The sequence below is a fragment of the Aythya ferina genome, assembly GCF_964211825.1.
Source record: "Aythya ferina genome assembly, chromosome: 4".
NCBI lineage: Eukaryota > Metazoa > Chordata > Aves > Anseriformes > Anatidae > Aythya > Aythya ferina.
Genome location: NC_140300.1, coordinates 838,730 through 858,547, shown reverse-complemented (window position 1 = coordinate 858,547; position 19,818 = coordinate 838,730). Strand labels below are relative to the sequence as shown.

At 64.6% G+C, this 19,818-nt stretch overlaps 2 protein-coding genes across 2 annotated transcripts; one reads left to right on the top strand and one right to left on the bottom strand.

The window, feature by feature from the left end:
• Positions 1-430: 430 nt before the first annotated feature.
• Positions 431-8,191, top strand: PAIP2B (poly(A) binding protein interacting protein 2B). The gene is made up of 4 exons (XM_084516413.1): positions 431-467; positions 4,953-5,104; positions 6,019-6,171; positions 7,298-8,191. The coding sequence occupies exons 2-4, from the start codon at positions 4,964-4,966 to the stop codon at positions 7,352-7,354; spliced, it is 351 nt and encodes a 116-aa protein (XP_084372539.1). The 5' UTR covers positions 431-467; positions 4,953-4,963; the 3' UTR covers positions 7,355-8,191.
• Positions 8,192-10,827: 2,636 nt separating this feature from the next.
• On the bottom strand, positions 10,828-13,507 carry NAGK (N-acetylglucosamine kinase). Its single transcript, XM_084516390.1, has 10 exons — positions 13,471-13,507; positions 13,083-13,167; positions 12,847-12,945; positions 12,630-12,771; positions 12,411-12,521; positions 12,217-12,329; positions 12,029-12,116; positions 11,591-11,688; positions 11,235-11,313; positions 10,828-11,065 (listed from the first exon to the last, which is right to left on the bottom strand). Exons 1-10 carry the CDS (start codon positions 13,497-13,499, stop codon positions 10,878-10,880), a joined length of 1,032 nt encoding a protein of 343 aa, XP_084372516.1. The 5' UTR covers positions 13,500-13,507; the 3' UTR covers positions 10,828-10,877.
• Positions 13,508-19,818: the final 6,311 nt, after the last annotated feature.

Below are 19,818 nucleotides of genomic sequence, written 5' to 3'. Positions count from 1 at the left end.
GGCTCGCTCTCAGCTCCGCCCTTCTTGGGTATTTGTAACGGCTCCTGCCATTGGGCGCCGCCGCCCGCCAATCAGGGCAGCGGGGTGTTGTTTACATCGCCCCGCTCTTTGCCCCCCCTCCGGCGGCCCCACGTGGGGCGCGCGCGCTCGGCCAATCACCTGCGGCGCCTCGCCGCCTCTCCTCCCCATTGGCTAGAACGCCAATCCCCGCGCCCAATCGCGCGGCGGCACAGCCGGGAGGCGGGGCGAGCGGGCTTACCCTCCGCCGCCCCGCCCCCTCGGCGCCCCGCTGGCCAATGGCATCGAGCGGCGCCGTGACCCCGCCCCTCTCCCTCTAAGCCACACCCCCTCGCTTTAACCTCATTGGCCGGCCGGCGCGGGGGCGGACCAATGAGCGCGCGGCGGGGCGGGGCCGGGGGGGGCCCCGGTGGCGGCGGCGGCGGCGGGCGGCGGCGGCGGCCCCGCAGGTACGGGGGGGGCGGGGGGGGGGCGCCGGGAGCGGGGGGGGCGGGGCCAGGCGGGGGGGGCGGGGCCAGGTCCCGGGATGGGGCTTGGGGGGGGGGGGGGGGCACCCAGAGGGAGCAGGGGACCCCAATGGCCCCATAAAGGGCAGAGGACCCCAAAAACCCCATAGGGAACAGAGGGCCCCAAGGACCCCATAAGGAGCTGAGGACCCCAAGGACCCCATAAGGGGCAGAGGAACCCAAGGACCCCATAAGGAGCTGAGGACCCCCAATGGCCCCATAGGGAATAGAGGACCCCGCTGACCCTATAAGGGGCAGAGGACCCTATAAAGGGCAGAGGACCTCCAACAGCCCCATAAAGGGGCAGAGAACCCCAAGGATCCTATAAAGAGCAGAGAACCCCCGACAGCCCCATGAAGAGCAGAGGACCCCGAAGACCCCATAAGGGGCAGAGAACCCCAGTGACCCCATAAGGAGCAAACGACCCCATAAAGGGCAGAGGACCCGAAGACCCCATAGGGAACAGAGAACCCCGCTGACCCTATAAGGGGCAGAGGATCCCAAGGATCCCATAGAGAGCAGAGGACCCTGATGGCCCCCTAAAGGGGGAGAGGATGCCACTGACCCTATAAGGGACAGAGAATCTCAAGGACCCCGTAAAGAGCTGAGGACCCCCAATGGCCCCATAAGGAGCTGAGAACCCCCAAGGACCCCATAGGGAACAGAGAACCCCGCTGACCCTATAAGGGGCAGAGGACCTCCAACAGCCCCATAAAGGGGCAGAGAACCCCAAGGATCCTATAAAGAGCAGAGAACCCCCAACAGCCCCATGAAGAGCAGAGGACCCCGAAGACCCCGTAAAGGGCAGAGGACCCAGAGGGCCCCATAGGGAGCAGGGGACCCCAACGGCCCCATAAAGGGCAGAGGACCCCAAGGACCCCATAAGGGGCAGAGGATGCCACTGACCCCATAGGGAACAGAGGACCCCGAGGACCCCATAAAGAGATGAGGACCCCCAAGGACCCCATAGGGAACAGAGAACCCCACTGACCCTATAAGGGGCAGAGAACCCCAAGGACCCCATAAGGAGAAAAGGACCCCATAAGGGGCAGAGGACCCCAAGGACCCTATAAGGGGCAGAGGACCCCCAAAGGCCCCATAAGGAGCCAAGAACCCCAAGAACCCCATAGGAAGCAAAGAACCCTGACGGCCCCATAAAGGGGCAGAGAACCCCAAGGACCCTATAAGGAGAAGAGGACCCCAAGGACCCCATAAGGGGCAGAGGACCCCAGCGGCCCCATAAGCAGCGTTTTTATGACCGTGGCACTGGGATGCGGCGTCCCCACTGCAGGGTATGGGGTGTTAACCCCGGTACCATCGGGTTTGGGAACTCCTTGTTCGGGATTAGGGCTTCCTAAATGGGGCCCGGCATTGGGGTGGCTCCGAAATTGGGGCTCCGGAGCCTGGGAGGTGCCCGCACCCCTGGATCAGTGTGGGGTGAGCTTTGGTGCTGGGTGAGGGGATTTGGGGTTTGGGTCCTGTGAGGACCCCAGTCCCACTGTACCCAGGGCTGGGTGTTGGGGATGTGTGTGAAAAGCCCCAAAAAAATGCCCTCTGCTTCGTTACCCTAAAAAAAAAAGGGAAAAGAGCAGAAACCCTTCAAAAAGAGCAGAAACCCTACAAAAAGGGCAGAAACCCTTTAAAAAGAGCAGAAACCCTACAAAAAGAGCGGAAACCCTACAAAAAGAGCGGAAACCCTACAAAAAGAGCAGAAACCCTACAAAAAGAGCAGAAACCCTTTAAAAAGAGCAGAAGCCCTTCAGAAAGAGCAGAAACCCTACAAAAAGAAGAGAAACCCTTTAAAAAGAGCAGAAGCCCTTCAGAAAGAGCAGAAACCCTACAAAAAGAAGAGAAACCCTACAAAAAGAGCAGAAACCCTTTAAAAAGAGCAAAAACCCTACAAAAAGAGCAGAAACCCTACAAAAAGAGCAGAAATCCTTTAAAAAGAGTGAAAACCCTACAAAAAGAAGAGAAACCCTACAAAAAAAGCAAAAACTCTTTAAAAAGAGTAAAAACCCTACAAAAAGGGTAAAAACCCTACAAAAAGAGCAGAAACCCTTTAAAAAGAGCAGAAACCCTACAAAAAGAGCAGAAACCCTACAAAACCCTCTCCAAAAGTTCCGTTTTTTTATCCCCCCCCCCGCTGCTGTCGGAGCTCTCTTTTGCCCAAAATCTCGGCTTTTCGGCCACGTGGCTGCCTCCGCTTGGGATCGTGGAGTGGGGGGGGGGGGCGACCCCAAAAGCAGCCCCGTTTGTGGGGTCGCCGCCTCCGCGGCAATCGGAGCCCCTCAGCACGGCCCCGGGACCCCGGGGGTCTCCAAAACGACCCCAAAACGGCCCCAAAACGGCCCCAAAACGGCCCCGGGGGGGCTTTGAGCCTGGGAGAGGGGTTGGGAATGGGGTGGGGGGGGGCTCGGGGCCAGCTTTAGGGTGGCACAGCTTTATGGGATCTGTATGGGATCTGTATGGGATCTGTATGGGATCTGTATGGGATCTGCCGGCTCCTCCTTCCTCCTCCTCCTCCTCCTCCCCCCAGCCTCTCACCAACGCCCTCGAGCCCCCGGGGGGGGGGGGTTAGGATCCCATTCCGGCTCCTTATGGGGTTGCCGAGCCCTCCGCACCCCAAGGTGCCCCCATAGGACGGGAGGGGCTCCTCGGGCCCCATTTGGCCCCGTCAGAAGGTCCCAAAAGCGGCGTTTTTTGGTAGTTTCCCAAAAAAAAACCAAACTGCCGAGCCCTTCCTGGCTTTTAGGGGATCGACCGTGTTCCCACCACCGCTGGTGGGCTCCAGCCCCGATTCCTGCTGGAAAAACCCCAAATCCCTCCAGATCCTCCCCGATAACCGCGGATTTCTGTGGGGCTGCAGAATCCTCCCCAAATCCTGCCCGGATTCTCCCCAAAGCTCCCCAAATCTGGAGGGCGCTGGGTGCTCCGACAGCCGCTGGGTGCTGCGGGCGTCTTGTAGGGTGGGGCCGGCCCTACAGATTGCAAACGGCTGTGGAATGGCCCCCCCCGAAAATAAAAACGGGCAGCGGGGATGCGGGGACACGGCCCCAAAAGGAGGACACCCCCTGGGGGCAGGGGGGTTCCCTTTGGGGCAGGGGGTTCCCCTTAGAGTAGGGGTTCCCTTTAGGGCAGGGGATTCCCTTTGGGGCAGGGGGTTCCCCTCGGGGCAGGGGATTCCCTTTGGGGCAGGGGTCACCCCTTGGGGCAGGGGGTTCCCTTTGGGGCAGGGGTCACCCCTTGGGGCAGGGGGTTCCCTTTGGGGCAGGGGGTTCCCCTTGGAGTAGGGGTTCCCTTTGGGGCAGGGGTTCCCCTTGGAGTAGGGGGGTTCCCCTTGGAGAAGGGGGATTCCCTTTGGGGCAGGGGATTCCCTTTGGGGTGGGGGATTCCCCTTGGAGCAGGGGGGCTCACCTTGGAGCATGGGGTTCCCCCTGGAGCATGGGGTTCCCCTTAGGGCAGGGGGTTCCCTTTAGGGCGGGGGGTTCCCCTTGGAGTAGGGGTTCCCCTTGGAGAAGGGGGTCCCTTTGGGGCAGGGGATTCCCCTTGGAGTAGGGGTTCCCCTTGGAGTAAGGGATTCCCTTTGGGGCAAGGGGTTCCCCTCGGAGCAGGGGGTTCCCCTTGGGGCAGGGGGTTCCCTAGGAGCAGAGGGGTCCCCTTTGGAGCAGGGGTTCCCCCTAGAGCAGGGGGTTCCCTTTAGGGCGGGGGGTTCCCCTTGGAGAAGGGGGATTCCCTTTGGGGCAGGGGGTTCCTCTAGGAGAAGGGGTTCCCTTTGGGGCAGGGGGTTCAGTTTGGAGCAGGGGTTCCCCCTGGGGCAGGGGATTCACCTGGGAACCCCCCTACTCCAGGGGGGTTCCCTTTGGGGCAGGAGGATCCCCTTGGGGCAGGAGGATCCCTTTGGGGCAAGGGGTTCCCCTCGGAGCAGGGGGTTCCCTTTGGGGCAGGGGTCACCCCTTGGGACAGGGGTTCCCCTTGGGGTGGGGGATTCCCTTTGGGGCAGGGGTGCTCACCTTGGAGCATGGGGTTCCCCCTGGAGCATGGGGTTCCCCTTAGGGCAGGGGGTTCCCTTTTGGGCAGGGGGTTCCCTTGGGGCAGGGGGGTTCCTCTTGGGGCAGGGGTTCCCTTTGGGGCAGGGGGTTCAGTTTGGAGCAGGGGTTCCCCCTGGGGCAGGGGATTCACCTGGGAACCCCCCTACTCCAGGGGGGTTCCCTTTGGGGCAGGGGGTTCCCCTTGGGGCAGGGGGTTCCTTTTGGGGCAGCGATCCTGCTGCGCTTGCCCCGTTGCCTCCCGGCTGACGTGGCTCATGGAAGCGCAGCACCCGCGAGCCACCCGGGGCCTCACCCCCCCCAAAAACCACCCCACAACCCCCCCAAACACCCCCCCAAACCCCACCCTACAACCCCCCCTCCCCGGTGCCTTTCCTCCCAGAGGCAGGGACGATGAATGGCTCCGGCACCGCGGCGCCCGGCCCCAAAACCACGGAGGAGCAGGTCGGGAACGGGAACGGGAACGGGGAGAAGGAGAAAAACCCCTTCGCTGAGTACATGTGGATGGAGAACGAGGAGGACTTCGACAGGCAGGTGAGAGATTTGGGGGGGGGAGGCCACGGCCCCACAATTCTGGGGGCGAAGGGGGGGAGAGGGCAGAGCGGAGGAGAAGCTGCCCCAATTCCTCACCCCAATTCCTGCCCCAATTCCTCCCCCAATTCCTGCCCCAATTCCTTCCCCAATTCCTCCCCCAATTCCTCCCCCAATTCCTCCCCCAATTCCTCCCCCAATTCCTCCCCCCAATTCCTTCCCCAATTCCTCCCCCAATTCCTTCCCCAATTCCTCCCCCAATTCTTCCCCCCAATTTCTCCCCCAATTCCTCCCCAAACTCCTGCCCCAATTCCTCCCCCAATTCCTCTCCCCTCGCTCGGTGTCGGGCAGGGGTCCAGCTGTGGGGCAGAGCCTCCCTCCCCTATAAGAAGTGTCCTCCCCAAAACATCCCCTCCATGAAGTGTCCCCCAAAAACGTCCCCTCCACGAAGTGTCCCCCCCAAAAAACATCCCCACAATCGCTTTTGGGGTCTCTCTGCGCATTTTCCAGGAGGGCCGCTGGAAACCCGGCTGTGGGGAGGGTTTGGGGTGGCTTGGCGGGGACGTGGGGTGGCTTTTGGGGCCAGAACTGCCTCCTGGGGCTGGCGCACGGAGGCTCTCCAGAAATCGGGGCGGTTTTGGGGCGGTTTTGGGGGCTTTTTCGCTCGCTCGTGATCACTTTTAACACCTCCCCGAGGAAATTCAGCCCGGCTCCAAGCGATGGGTTAAGGGAGGTGACCCCACGGCACCGAAATCCCCTCCGGCTACGCGGAGACCCCTCAAATTTTGGGGAGCGTTTTGGGGAGCTGATGGGGCCCCGGGCTGCGGTGGGTGCCCTGATTTGTGCCAAATCGGGGCTGGCACCTTGGGGGGGGGGCACCCGGCTCTGCGCTTCCCCCAGGGCTTTTTTTTGGGCAGGTGGAGGAGGAGCTGCAGGAGCAGGAGTTTTTGGACCGCTGCTTCCAGGAGATGCTGGAGGAAGAGGACCGGGACTGGTTCATCCCTTCCCGAGATCTGCCCCAGCAGCAGCTCAACGGGGTCGCCGACGGCCACGCTTCGGAGGACATCCTGGTAAGGGGGAGCTGCCCCCACCCCCCCCCGGGCATCAAAATGAGCCCCTCGGGGTGTTTTGGGGAGCTTTGCGCACGGGCGCCCGTTTTGGGGGAAATCCCTCAAGGTGCAAACATCCCATAACCAGTTGGGGTAGGAACGGGGCTGTGGGTTCGCACCCACGGGGGGTTCCCTGCTGGGGACCTTTCTGTGCCTTTTGGCCGGAGCTGGGCTCTTTGGGGTGCACCCAGTTCATGTACTGGTATTGACAGAGCTCCCAGTTCATGTACTGGTATTTACGGAGCTCCCAGTTCACGTACTGGTATTTACAGAGCTCCCAGTTCACGTACTGGTATTTACGGAGCTCCCAGTTCATGTACTGGTATTTACAGAGCTCCCAGTTCATGTACTGGTATTTACGGAGCTCCCAGTTCATGTACTGGTATCTACAGAGCTCCCAGTTCACGTACTGGTATTGACAGAGCTCCCAGTTCACGTACTGGTATTTACGGAGCTCCCAGTTCATGTACTGGTATTGACAGAGCTCCCAGTTCACGTACTGGTATTGACAGAGCTCCCAGTTCATGTACTGGTATTTATGGAGCTCCCAGTTCATGTACTGGTATCTACAGAGCTCCCAGTTCATGTACTGGTATTTACGGAGCTCCCAGTTCATGTACTGGTATTGACGGAGCTCCCAGTTCATGTACTGGTATTTACAGAGCTCCCAGTTCATGTACTGGTATTGACAGAGCTCCCAGTTCATGTACTGGTATTTTTGGAGCTCCCAGTTCATGTACTGGTATTTTTGGAGCTCCCAGTTCACGTACTGGTATTTTTGGAGCTGCTTTGCCTCCCTCTGCTGCCAGCAGTGCTCGGTGCAGCTGCAGGCACCTCACAGCTCCGGAGACGGGGGGGGGGGGTCCCCAAAATCTCCCCCCAAAACCCCGCCTGGGAGCGCACCCCTCGGAGCTGCCACCCCTTAAGCAGCACCTCGAGGGGCGCGGGGGGGGCTGGGGGAGGCTTTTTGTGCGTGGAAACCCACGGCAGAACCCCAAAAATCGGGGACGGGTCCGCGGGGGGGGACGCAGCGCTCGCCGGGGGGGTGCCGCTGTTGGTGACCCCCCCCCTCCTGCTTCTCCCGCAGAGCAAAAGCAACCTGAACCCGGACGCCAAGGAATTCGTACCCGGGGTGAAGTACTGAGGGGGGGGCTTGAGCACAGACTGTGTCCCCATGTCCCCGTGTCCCCATTTCTGTTGGGGACAGCGCTGGGGGGCCAGGGGGGGGCCGGGAGCCACCGCGCTCTGCGGCGGGATCTCGCTCCGCGCTTCCACTTCCTTTTTTTTTCCCTTTTTCCAGTTCCTTTTTTTTCCCTTTTTTTTTTTTTTAATTTTTTCTTTTTTTTTTTAACTCCTCCTTGGCATCGTCTGGCACTTTTTGGGGTGGTTTTTGGCTTCCTCGGACTCGCAGCCCTCAGGTCCGTGCCGGAATCCGGCTGCGCCGCGGCCCCTCGCCGGGTACGGTTTGGTTTTGGGGGGGGTCCCTGCCCACCCACCCCAAAGCCACGGGGGCTCCTCATTTTTCCCTTAGGATTTCCGTAGCTGAAGGCCAGGAGAAGCCTTCTGTGCACCCCAAATCCCTGGGGTGGGTGCTGGGATTTGGGTACACCCCAAATGCCTGGGGTGGGTGCTGAGGGGGCAGCACCCTGCGTGCCTGGAGGGTCCTGGGCGCCCCTGCGGCACGGAGACCTGCACCCCCCGGCCCCCTCCCACTTTTGGGGGCAGAGCTTCTGCCATACAGCACGTTGCCCTTAAAAAAAAATATTTCCCCTCGAGCTTACCCGGCATCACAGGCGTCTGCACCTTCGCTTCTCCTCGAAATAAATCCCAAAAGAAGCGAACGCGGCCCCTGCTCAGGCGTGGGGCAGAGCGGAGAGCACGGAGCTGGTCTCCAGCAGCCCCCCTGGGAAAGGAGAGGAGCCCCTGTAAAAGGGAGGAGCCCCTATAAAGGGGAGGACCCCCCTATAAAGGAGGGGACCCCCCTGTAAAGGAGAGGACCCCCAAATAAAGGGGAGGACCCCCAAATAAAGGGGAGGACCTCCCTATAAAGGAGGGGACCCCCCTATAAAGGCGAGGAGCCCCCTGTAAAGGAGGGGAGCCCCCTGTAAAGGAGAGGGCCCCTATAAAAGGGAGGACCCCCCCTGTAAAGGGAAGGACCCCCTGTAAAGGAGAGGGCCCCCTATAAAGGAGAGGACCCCCCCATAAACGGGAGGACCCCCCTATAAAGGGGAGGACCCCTCTATAAAGGAGAGGGTCCCCCTATAAAAGGGAGGACCTCCTATAAAGGAGAGGACCCCCCCATAAAGGGGAGGACCCCCTATAAAGGAGAGACCCGCCCTACAAAAGGGAAGGACCCCCTATAAAGGAGAGGACCCCCTACAAAGGGGAGGACCCCTCTATAAAGGAGAGGATCTCCCTATAAAGGGGAGGACCCCCCATAAAGGGGAGGACCCCTCTATAAAGGTGAGGGTCCCCTATAAAGAGGAGGACCCCCCATAAAGGAGAGGGCCCCCCCATAAAGGGGAGGACCTCCCTATAAAGGAGGGGACCCCCTATAAAGGAGAGGGCCCCTATAAAAGGGAGGACCCCCCCCTGTAAAGGGAAGGACCCCCCATAAAGGGGAGGACCCCCCCATAAAAGGGAGGACCCCCATAAAGGGAAGGACCCCCCATAAAGGGGAGGACCCCCCTAAAGGAGAAGACCCCCCCTGTAAAGGTGAGGGTGCCCCTATAAAAGGGAGGACCCCCTATAAAGAGGAGGACCTCCCTATAAAGAGGAGGACCCCCCCCATAAAGAGGAGGACCCCCTATAAAGAGGAGGACCTCCCTATAAAGAGGAGGACCCCCCCCATAAAGAGGAGGACCCCCTATAAAGGGGAGGACCCCCTATAAAGGGGAGGACCCCCCCATCACCCCCAAACTCCACAGGTACCAGCCATGGGCTTGCACCTCCCGGGAGCCCTTTTCCCCCCCCCGCTGCCCCTCGGAGAGCAGACACCTCCTCCAGGGGCCAGTTTTGGGGTCGAGGGAGGGCTGAGCCCGCTTTTGGGGCCGGGGGCGAGGCCACGGGGCAGGCTGGGGGGGGCGAGGGCAGCGTCCCCCTGCTGCCCGCAGTGCCCACGGGGGCGGCAATTTGGGGCAGGGGGCTGCGGCACGGCCACCCCGAGTGCGGTACCCCCAAAACCATTCCCTTTAATTAACCACACCGGTTAATTGGGGAGGGGCTTACCCATCCCTGGGGGGCTGCAGAGGTGGAAACTCACCCCCACAGCAGCCCAGCACGCAGCCGGGGAGCTCGGCACGCCGCGGGGCGCGCAGCCCCCCGTCCCCAAACCGGTACGGGGCTGAGCACCACCGCCAGATTTCGGGGCATTTTGGTGCCCCCGAGCACCACCGCCAGATTTTGGGGCATTTTGGTGCCCGCAGCACCGCCCCTGCTGCCCCCCAGCACCCCTCAGCTGCCCCCAGCCCGCGGGCTCGGAGCCTTTGGTGTATCCGCAGCTCGGTGCGTGCCCCCTGCCTTTTATTTTCTTGGTTTCTGTTTGATTTCTTACCCAAAAAAAAACACAAAGCAAGCTACAAAACGACCTTCCGGTGACGTGCTGTAAATTTTGGACACGGATTTATGAGAAATAAAAATGGTTTGGAATCGAGGAGTGCAGGAATCTGCCCTGGGTGAGCTCGGTGCCAGCTCGGTGCCACGCGCCTCGGCCCCGCGCCGCCTGTCCCCGCGAGGTTTTCCTCCTCCCCATGAGCAGACACGAGACCTGCAGCACCAAAACCAACCCAAACCAAGCCAAACCAAGCCAAAAAGCAATTTGGGAAGCCAAAGGAGGCGATTCCCAGCCTGGAAGCAGACAAAAAGCAGCCCCATCGGGCTGCGCCTTGCAGCAGAGCCCCACGGAGAGCGCCCGCACCTCCCGTCCAGCCTGGAGGGGCCGATTCCTCCCCAGCCCACCCAAAATCCACAGAAAAACATTTGTCTTGTTTTCTTCCTTCCCCCTTTTCCTCTTATCCCCCTTTTCCTCATCCCTCATGTCCTCTTATCCCCCTTTTCCTCTTATCCCCCTTGTCCCCTTTGCTCTCTCTCTTCCCCCTTTATTTTCCCCTTTGCACTCTCCCCTTTTTTTTTCCCCTTTGCACTCTCCCCTTTTTTTTTCCCCTTTGCTCTCTCCCCTTTTTTTTTTCCCCCTTATTTTCATTTCCTCCCCTCCTCTCTCTCCCCACCCCTTTTTTTTTTTTTTTTTTCCCTTTCCTTCCTCCTCCAGCCCAACCCCAGCCCTTACCCCAGCCCCAGCGGACGCCACATGCCCGGCCACAACCTCCCCGTGCCCGCAGCTCCCCAGGGCTCACGGGCACCACGGTGGGGTGGCCCCATAGCCCCCCGTGTCCCCCCAAACACCCCCAAGGACAGCTTCAGACCCTGCCCCGGGGTCCGACCTGGCCCCTTCCTCGTGGCAGCTGCACCAGGACCGCGGTGACAAGGGGACCACCGCAGCTCGGAGCTGGTGGCCACCGGTGGCACCTTGCGCCCGGAGCGCATCGTGGCCATCAGGAGCCTTCCTCCTCCTCTTCCTCCTCCTCCCCCTCGGCCCCGACGCACCGTGCAGGCAGCGGCTCGGCTCCTTCCTTCCTTTTATTGTACAAAACCCCCCCAAAAATCCCCCTCTAGAAGCGGTGGCTGTAGAAGACGTCCACGTTGGCGGCGTAGTCCAGGGGCAGCGCCTGCCCGATGCTCTTCGCCCCCAGGCTGGCCCCCCCCAGCGCCGACGACTGCCTCAGCTTCAGGAGGCTGAAATGGGTGAAGGGACCCCCGGGACGCTCCCCCCGAGCCTGCGCCAGCACCCGGACAAATCCTACACAAGGGGACGGAGGTTTTGGGGTGGCAGGAGCCACCGGGACCCCCGGGAGGTGAAGGAGTCCCCCACTGGGAGGGTCCCATCCTGCCCCCACTGTCACCAGGGGGCTCGGGGGGACACGTGGAGCTCCCACGGGGTGTGGGGCACCCCCCGTGCCCCCGCTCACCTTCCCTCATCAGGTCCCAGCTGTTCCAGACGGAGCCCACGCAGACGATGGGGAGCCCCAGCTCGCCCTGGAACAGGCTCTGCGCGGGGAGCAGGCGGCGGCTCAGCCCCCTCCGTGGGGGGGAAATGGGGCCAGGAGACCCCCAGGGCCCAAAAAAAAAACAGGGCCAGGAGATCCCAAGACCTAGAGACCCCCCCAGATGACCCGGAGACCCCCCCAAGGGCCAGGAGACCCCTGCTCCAAGCAGCTTCCTCGGCACCGTGCCGATGGCGCATCAGGAGCAGGGGGTCCCGCAGCCCCAACCCCAAGGACCCCGGGGACAGGAGCGGGGGACGTCCCCGTCCCCCACCTCTCACCTCGTGGATTTTGGGCAGCACGGCGACCACGTGGCGAGCCAGCACCTCCCCGGCCTTGCTGAAGATGTGGCAGCACAGAGGGTCCCCTGCCTGGGCACCTGGCGCCGAGAGGGGCAGCGGGGTGGGGACGGGGTCGGGGATGGGGACAGGGATGGGGACGGGGTCGGGGACAGCTCACGGTGTCCCCATGCTCACTGGCACCCGTCCCCACCCCGACGGCCGCTCCCCATCGCTCGAGGGGCAGAGGGCGCTCGGGGCAAAGGGCAGCGATGGGGCAGGGAATTGGGGTGCTGGGGGCCGCGAGGGGCAAAGGGACCAGCAGCGAGGGACGCGGGGATGTCCCCGGTGGGCACCCAGCGTGGCAACCCCGACTGCCCCCCCCCCAGGGCTGCCACCACCCGCTTTGGGGCCCAAACCCAGCCCCGCACGGCGCCCTACCCGCTGCCAGGATCTGGCAAAACCCCGCAAACTTGGCCTTCTCGAAGGTGCGGTAGAGATGCGTCAGGAGCCCCAACCTGTCCGAGACCTGGGGCAGGGCCCCACGGTGAGCCCTGCGCGATGCTGGGACCCCCCCCCAATGAGCCCTGAGAGATGCTGGGACCCCCCCCGAGCCCCCAATTTGGCACCTGGAAGTACTGGAACATGGCCTGCTTGACGTGCCCGACGTCGTGCGGCGGCTCCTGCAGGTTGTCCATGCAGTCGAAAACCGTCTTCACCGCCTGGTGCGCGATCCAGTAGGCTGCAGGGCGCGCAACCGACGTGAGACCCCCCCCCAACAACAACCCAAACCCCTTCCCCGAGCCCCCTTCCTCCTCCTCACCGGAGCCTTCGTCGCCCAGCATGTGCCCCCAGCCGCCGCAGCCCGTCTGCGAGCCGTCGGGGTTGATGAGCTTGCAGTTGGAGCCGGTGCCCGAGATCAGCACGATGCCGCCTGCGGTGGGGACAGCGTTGGGGACACCGGCACCCCCCGCCCCATACAACGCCCCACAAGGTCAACCCTTGGGGAATTTAATCACCCCCCCCCGGGGCCGTCCCATACCACGGTCGGTGGCGGTGGCCATGGCCCCCAGGGCGTCGGAGGTGAGGTGATAACTCTGGCTCAGGCACGGGAAGCGGCGGCGCAGCTCCGCCAGCAGCAGGGCGATGGCATCCTCCTGGTCCCCCCCGCTCAGGGACAGCCCCTGCCACCACGGGGACGTCACCCGGAGCAGGGGGGACACTTTGGGGGAGCGGAATGGGTGAGGATGGGGGCTCACCAGCGAGCGGAGAGGCACCTTTGGGTCCACGCCCGCCCTGCGCTTGGCCTCGCTCACCAGCTCCTGGATCCTCTCCGCGCACGTCGCGGCACCGACCAGCTTGGGCACCCCGGGGAGCAGCACTGAGCCCCCCGCCAGCACCCCCATGGGTGGGGGGGGGGCACCCCACGGCCCCCAGCTCCTCCACCGTCACCTCGGGGTTTGGGGGACCCCCCCCCCCCCCAAATTGTGCTTACCCAGTGGTTGGTGCAGGGCCCCTCCGCCTCGGCCAGGACGCGGCCGTCCGCCGCCACCAGCACCACCCGGGAGTGGGTGCCCCCTCTGTGGGGACACGGGGGGGTCACTGCCGGGCCCTGCGCTGCTGCCACCCCCTCAATGACCCCCCCAATGACCCCCCCAGGTGGGGATCCCTAGGGGGGGGGCTACGGATCCGGCTTTTACCCCCCCCGGGGCCCTGCACCGCGACCTCCCCAAGGGGCACCAGGGGCGCACGGGGGCGCACGGGGGCGCACGGGGGGCGCAAGCAGCGGGGGGGGGCAAACAGCGGGGGGGGGTTGTAAGCAATGGGGGGGGTCAGGAGAGGTTTGGGGACGTGGGTCCGGCCCCCCCCCCGCAGCCTCTCACCCCTCCACGCCGCCGAACAGCGCGGCCATGGCGCCGGCCCCCCCCCCCCCGTGGCCACCCCTTCCCCGTTCCGCCCCGTTCCGCCCCGCTCCGCCCCGGTCCGGCCCCCCCGCGAGAAGCCGCGCCCGGGAGGCGGGGGGGGGGGGCGGCGCCGGGACACGGGGGTGGCAGGGACACGGCACCACGGACACCCCCCCCCCGAGCCCCCAAACCCCAGGCTCGGATCGCAGCTCAAGGGGGGGACCCCCCGGTTGTTGCCCGGCCCCCCCCCCCCGGTGCCCGGTCCCCAGCGCCCGGCGGCCCCCCCCGCGTCAGGGGCCAGGGGCAGGGGCAGGGGAAGCGCCCCCCCAGCACCTGGCCCAAACGTGGGGACTGCGGGGATGGGGGCGTTGGGATGGACGGACGGACAGACAGATAATGGGATGGAGGGAGGGATGGACAGACAGACGGATGGAGGGATGGATGGATGGATGGACAAATATGGATAATGGGATGGATGGAGGGATGGATGGACGGACAGACGGATGGATGGATGGATGGATGGATGGATGGATGGATGGATGGATGGATGGATGGATGGAGGGAGGGAGGGAGGGAGGGATAGAGGGATGGAGGGATGGACAGACAGACGGATAATGGGATGGATGGGCGGATGGATGGATGGAGGGATGGGTGGACAGACGGACAGATGGATAATGGGGTGGATAATGGGATGGATGGATGCATGGAGGGATGGACAGACAGACAATGGGGTGGATGGAGGGATGGATGGATGGACGGACGGACGGATGGACGGACGGATGGATGGAGGGACGGATGGACGGATGGATGGATGGATGGATGGATGGATGGATGGATGGATGGATGGATGGATGGATGAGTGGACAGACAGACAGATAATGAGATGGATGGAGGGATGAATGGATGGACAGACGGACGGACAGATGGATGGAGGGATGGGTGGAGGGGTTGAGGGGTTGAGGGATGGACAGACAGACAGATAATGGGACGGATGGGCGGATGGATGGACAGACAGATAACGGGATGGATGGAGGGACGGGTGGATGGAGGGGTTGGCGGATGGACAGACAGACAGATAATGGGATGGGTGGAGGGATGGATGGACAGACGGATGGACAGACAGACGGATGGATGGGGGGGCACATCACAACAGAAAGAGCAAGCGCAAGGAAATGGGGCAGGGAGGAGGAGGTGGAGAAGGCGGCGACGGGTGCACGGGGACAGGGGCCCGGCGTGGGGAGGGGGCTCGCGGGCTGGAGCCCCTCTGCACCACGCACACGGCCCAGAGGTGCTGCGGCTGGGGGGGGGTCCTACGGACGTGGGGGGGCACCAAGAGGAGCCCCCAGCCCAGCGCCCAGCCCAGGTGGGCACTGGTGGCCCCCCCAGCCTGGGGGTTCACCTGCAGCACCCATGGGGGACACACAGGGAGTGGGGGGTGTCGGGGACCTGGGGGGGGTTCCCAGCAAGGGGGAGCTTCTTTTTGGGGGGGGGGGGGGGATGTGCTGCGCCCCCAGCGTGGTAAAAAGGGACTGGTGGGACTGGGACTGTGGCCCCCGTGCTCTGCACGGGGCTGGAGATGCTGGGGGGGCAGAGAGATGGGGGGGGTGGAGGTATTTTGGGGGGGGTGGGGGTGTTGGGGGGCACTTTGTTAGTCTGGAGTCCCCACCTGGCTCCTTCCCAAGCACTTTTTTGGGGGGTCCCGGCAGGGGAACCTGCAGCCAAACCCCCCCAGTACCTGCTGCGGGGAGCTGTGGAGGTGCAGGGACCCCCCCAAAAATCCTCCCCGCTGTCCCCCAAGGTGGGGACAGGGAGGAGCAGCAGGGGAAGGGTTAAACAGCGGTCCCACAAAGGGGGGGGTGAGTCTGGAGCGTGCAGCCCCCCCCCCCAGCCCACCGCCCTCGCGCCCTCATTAAGCCCTGGTGGCACCAGGCTGTCTGCCCTGGCGGGGGCCGGGATGGGGACGGGGACACGGGGACGGGGACAAGGCTGGGGGGCCGCCTTTGTGTGGACTTGTGGCACAGTTGGAGCCGAGCTGGTGGCTGCTGCCGAGGGTCCCGGAGCTGTGGGTGAGTCCGGGGGTGCCCCCCCAGGCCCGTGGGGACGGAGGGCGCTGACCCCACAGGGGGTTGGGGCTGCCCTGGGGGCTGGGAAGGGATTTGGGGCGCAGGGCACGGGCAGCGGGGATGGCAGGAGCTGGGACGGGGATGGCTGGAGCTGTCCCCAAGCAGTGCAGCGTGGCCAGGACCTCGAGTCCTGTCCCCAACCCTGTCCCCAAACCCAATCCCAACCCCAATCCCGTCCCCAATCCCATCCCCAGACCAGTTCCCAACCCCAGTTCCCAGCCCCATGCCTCCAGCTCGCCCCATCTCACACCGAAGCCTGGGCGCATGGACACGTGTCCCCACACAACTTGGGGTGAAACGTGGAGGTTTTGGGGTGGCTGCACCCCCCCCTCCATGCACTCCATCACCTCCCAGCCCCAAAACCCCACGGGTCACATCGCCAGGCAGGAATGGGGTGGATGAAGGCACCCGAAGGAGAGGGGGCACCTCGCCAAGCACGGGGACCCCTCGTTAGCTCGCACCCAGCCCTCGCTTCGTCATTTTTCGGGCACCCACGGGTGCCGGGGTCACCCTCACCTCCAGGAGAGCCCCCCAGGACCAGGCAGGACGCGGAGGGAGGCCTGGAAGCTTCAAGCTGCTCCTGGAGGGGCTGGGGGTCCGGGGGGGGTCGGTGCGCGGGGGCGGCCGCTTCGCCCGCGTGCTTGGAGAGGGCTGGAGCCAGAAGCGGGGCGCACGGAGGAGGAGGAGGAGGAGGAGGAGGAGGAAGATTCGCAGAGAAGTGATCCTGCCCCGGCCGTGGGAAGGGTTTGGTGGGACCCCAACTCCCCCGGGGGGCACCGGTGGGGGCTCAAAGCGGGGCGCAAAGGGGCCGGATTTGGGCACTTTGCGTCTCGGGGGGTGCCCAGCGGGCAAGGGGAGCAGAGGGGTGAGGCAGGAGCGAGCTGGGAACCCCACAGAGCCACGGACGCACAGGTGAAGCTGGGCCCTGTCCGTCTGTCCGTCCCTCTGTCCGTCTGTCCGTCCTTCCCCCAGCCGTCCCCTGCCCTCCCGGCCTCTCTCTCTCTCCCCGCTCCGCTCCCGCTGTGGCACCCGGCCAGCCCCCCCAGCCCTCCTTCCATCCACCTCTCCTCCGTCCTGCTGCCCCTCCAGCACCCATTTCTCCATCGCCCACCCCTCCAGCACCCATCCCCTCATCGCCCACCCCTCCAGCACCCATTTCTCCATCACCCACCCCTCCAGCACCCATCCCCTCATCGCCCACCCCTCCAGCACCCACCTCTCCATCACCCACCCCTCTATCACCCATCCATCCATCCCTCCACCCATCCTTCCATCCATCCACCCATCCACCCATCCACCCACCACCCACCCCCATCCCTTCCTCCACCCCCCCGCACCCACCCCTCCGTCCCCCCCCCACCTTTTTCCACCCCCACCCCCCCATTCCCACCCCTCTTTGTTCAGGAGCTCGGGCTCAGCGCGGCACCCCCCAGCCTGGGCGTCCCCTGCCCCGGGACGGTGACACAGGATGGTGACACCGACGGCCCCGAGCGGGTGTTTGGGGCCTCGGGGGGGGGTCCCCAACTTTTTGGGACCCACGGAGGGACCTTGGGAGCGTGGGGTGACCGCACGGTCACGGCACCGCCGGCGGGTGCGGTGGCATTTGTGCTGGAGACCTGGCTGCCACCGAGACGTTGGCGAAGGGGACGCGGAGGTGAACGCTGAAAGGGCACGGGGAGGGGGGGTGTGGGGAAGGGGGGGGCACGGGGAGGTGGTGGGGGGCACGGGGAGGTGACGGGGGGCATGGGGAGGTGACGGGGGGCATGGGGAGGTAGCAGGGGGCATGGGGAGGTAGCAGGGGGCATGGGGAGGTAGGAGGGTACGGAGAGATTGGGGACATGGGGAGGTGACAGGGGACATGGGGAGGTAGGGGGGCATGGGGAGGTGTAAGGGGACATGGGGAGGTGTAAGGGGGGGCACAAGGAGTTTTTTTTGGGGGGGCCAGGCTCATGCAGCTGCTCTGCCTGGGGTGGGCGCTGCTGCCCAAAGCCCCCCCGGCTGCGCCCCCGAGCCGTGCGCTCACCCCCAGCCCATCTCCAGCCGGCTTCCAGGTGAGGATTTGGCTAAAAACCCGCCGCCTTCACCCAAATCCGGAGAGGAAAACCCCTTCCCAGCCCCGAGAGCTTTGTCCCCCCAGCAGTTCCACACCCCCCCAGCCCCTTTACACCCCACAGATGCACGGGGTTTGGTTCGGTTCGGGGCCGTGCCTCGGTTTCCCCACCTGCAGGAAGGGCACGGGCGCACGCGTGGGTGTCGGGGGGGCTGTGTGGGTGTCGGGGGGCGCAGGGGGGTGTGGATGGGGGGTTACACACACGGGGGGGGGGTGCTGGGGGCCGGGCAGGGCAGGGGTCACGGCGCCCACGGTGCGGGCGGCAGCGTCGCAGCCCTGACCTATTTAGCGCCGGCGCCCGCCCGGCTGCCGGGGGCCAGGCTGGAAAGTGAGTTAATGGGGTGGGCAGGGGCTGGGGGGCTGCGGGGGCTGCTCCCAGGAGGGGATCTGGAGCCAAACTGGTGTCACTGGGCTGCCCCCGGCCTCCCCGGCGCTTCTGGATGCTCCCCGGAGGCTCCTGGTGGCCGCAGACCCCCGAGGAGCCACCCTATATCTGGGGACCCCGGCACCCGGTGGTTTTGGGGTCATCCTGGGGTCTGTCACTCGTCCCCAAGTGTCCCCGTGTCCCCCTCCCCATGCCCTGGGGACCCTGGGGCATCTGCGGTGGCGTCAGGGGCTGCTAAACCCTGGCAGGCGCCTGGCAGGCGCTAAGAGGATCCAGCGCCGCTAATCCCCCGCTGACGCAGACCCCCCCCAGACCCCCCCCAAAGGGTCCCCAACCACCGCCACGCTGACACCAGGGGGCTGGGGACACCTGCGGGGATGTGGGGGGCACTGCCGGACCCCTGGGTGGGTGCTGGGTGGGTGCAGCACCCCAAAAATTTTTTGGGGTGGGCGAGCACCCCAAAAATGCTGGGGACGCGCTGGGCTCCTGTGCCGGGCGCAGGGACATGCTGGGGGGGTTCCCAGAGGGGCAGGGGGTGCAGCACAAGGGTGCCCACATCCCCCACACATCCCCGTGTGCCCCCCTTCCTTATGGGGCTGAAACCCCCGGCACGGGGCGGTTTTGGGGAGCGGGAGCGGGGGTGCCCCCACCCCGGGGTGCCCCCAGCGGGCCGGCGAGGCTGACGCGTGGCGGTCCCAAACTGCGTCGCATTCACAGTTCGGGGAGCACGCGGAGGCTAAGGGGAGCTGACAGGAAAACCTTTAGTGGAACAAACGGGAAGATGATATCAGGCAAGGCTGACCGGAGCCTGAACCCCGGCCCTACACAGAGCAAATTAGCGTCAACCAAAATAGCGCCGGGCACCGGGCGCAGCCGGGCTGTCTGCCCGCATCAGGGCACGGATGCATAAGGGATGGAGCAGGGGGGGCGAGCGTGGGGTTGAGGGGGGCGGCGTCACGGCGTGGGTTTTGGGGCACGGGGTTTGTGGGGGGAAAAAATCCTGGCCGTGGGGATGCGTGGAGAGGGGACGGAAAGCTCTCCATGGGGTGCACGGGGCTGGGGGGCACAGAAAGCCCTCTCCATGGGGTGCACAGGGCTTGGGGGGCAAAATCCCAGCCGTGGGGATGCATGGAGTCATGGGGGGGGGGGCACAGAAACCCCTCCATGGGGTTGCACGGGGCTGGGGGGCAAAATCCCAGTCGTGGGGATGCATGGAGCCATTGGGGAGGGGGGCATAGGAACCTCTCCATGGGGATGCACGGAGCTGGGGGGCACAGAAACCCCTCTCCATGGGGTGCATGGGGCTTGGGGGGCAAAATCCCAGTCATGGGGATGCTTGAAGCCTTGGGGGGGGGCACTGAAACCTCTCCATGGGGATGCACGGGGCTGGGGGGCACAGAAACCCCCCTCTGTAGGGTGCACGGGGCTGGGGGGCAAAATCCCAGCCGTGGGGATGCGTGGAGAGGGGAACAGAAACCTCTCCATGGGGTGCACGGGGCTGGGGGGCACAGAAACCTCTCCATGGGGTTGCATAGGGCTGGGGGGCAAAATCCCAGCCGTGGGGATGCTTGAAGACTTGGGGGGGGGACACAGAAACCCCTCCATGGGGACGCAGGGGGCTTGGGGAGGGGGTGGGAAGCAAAACTACCCCACTGGGGGGGATGTGCAGGGGGATGACAAGCCCTGGTCCACGGGGTCCGAGGGGTGGG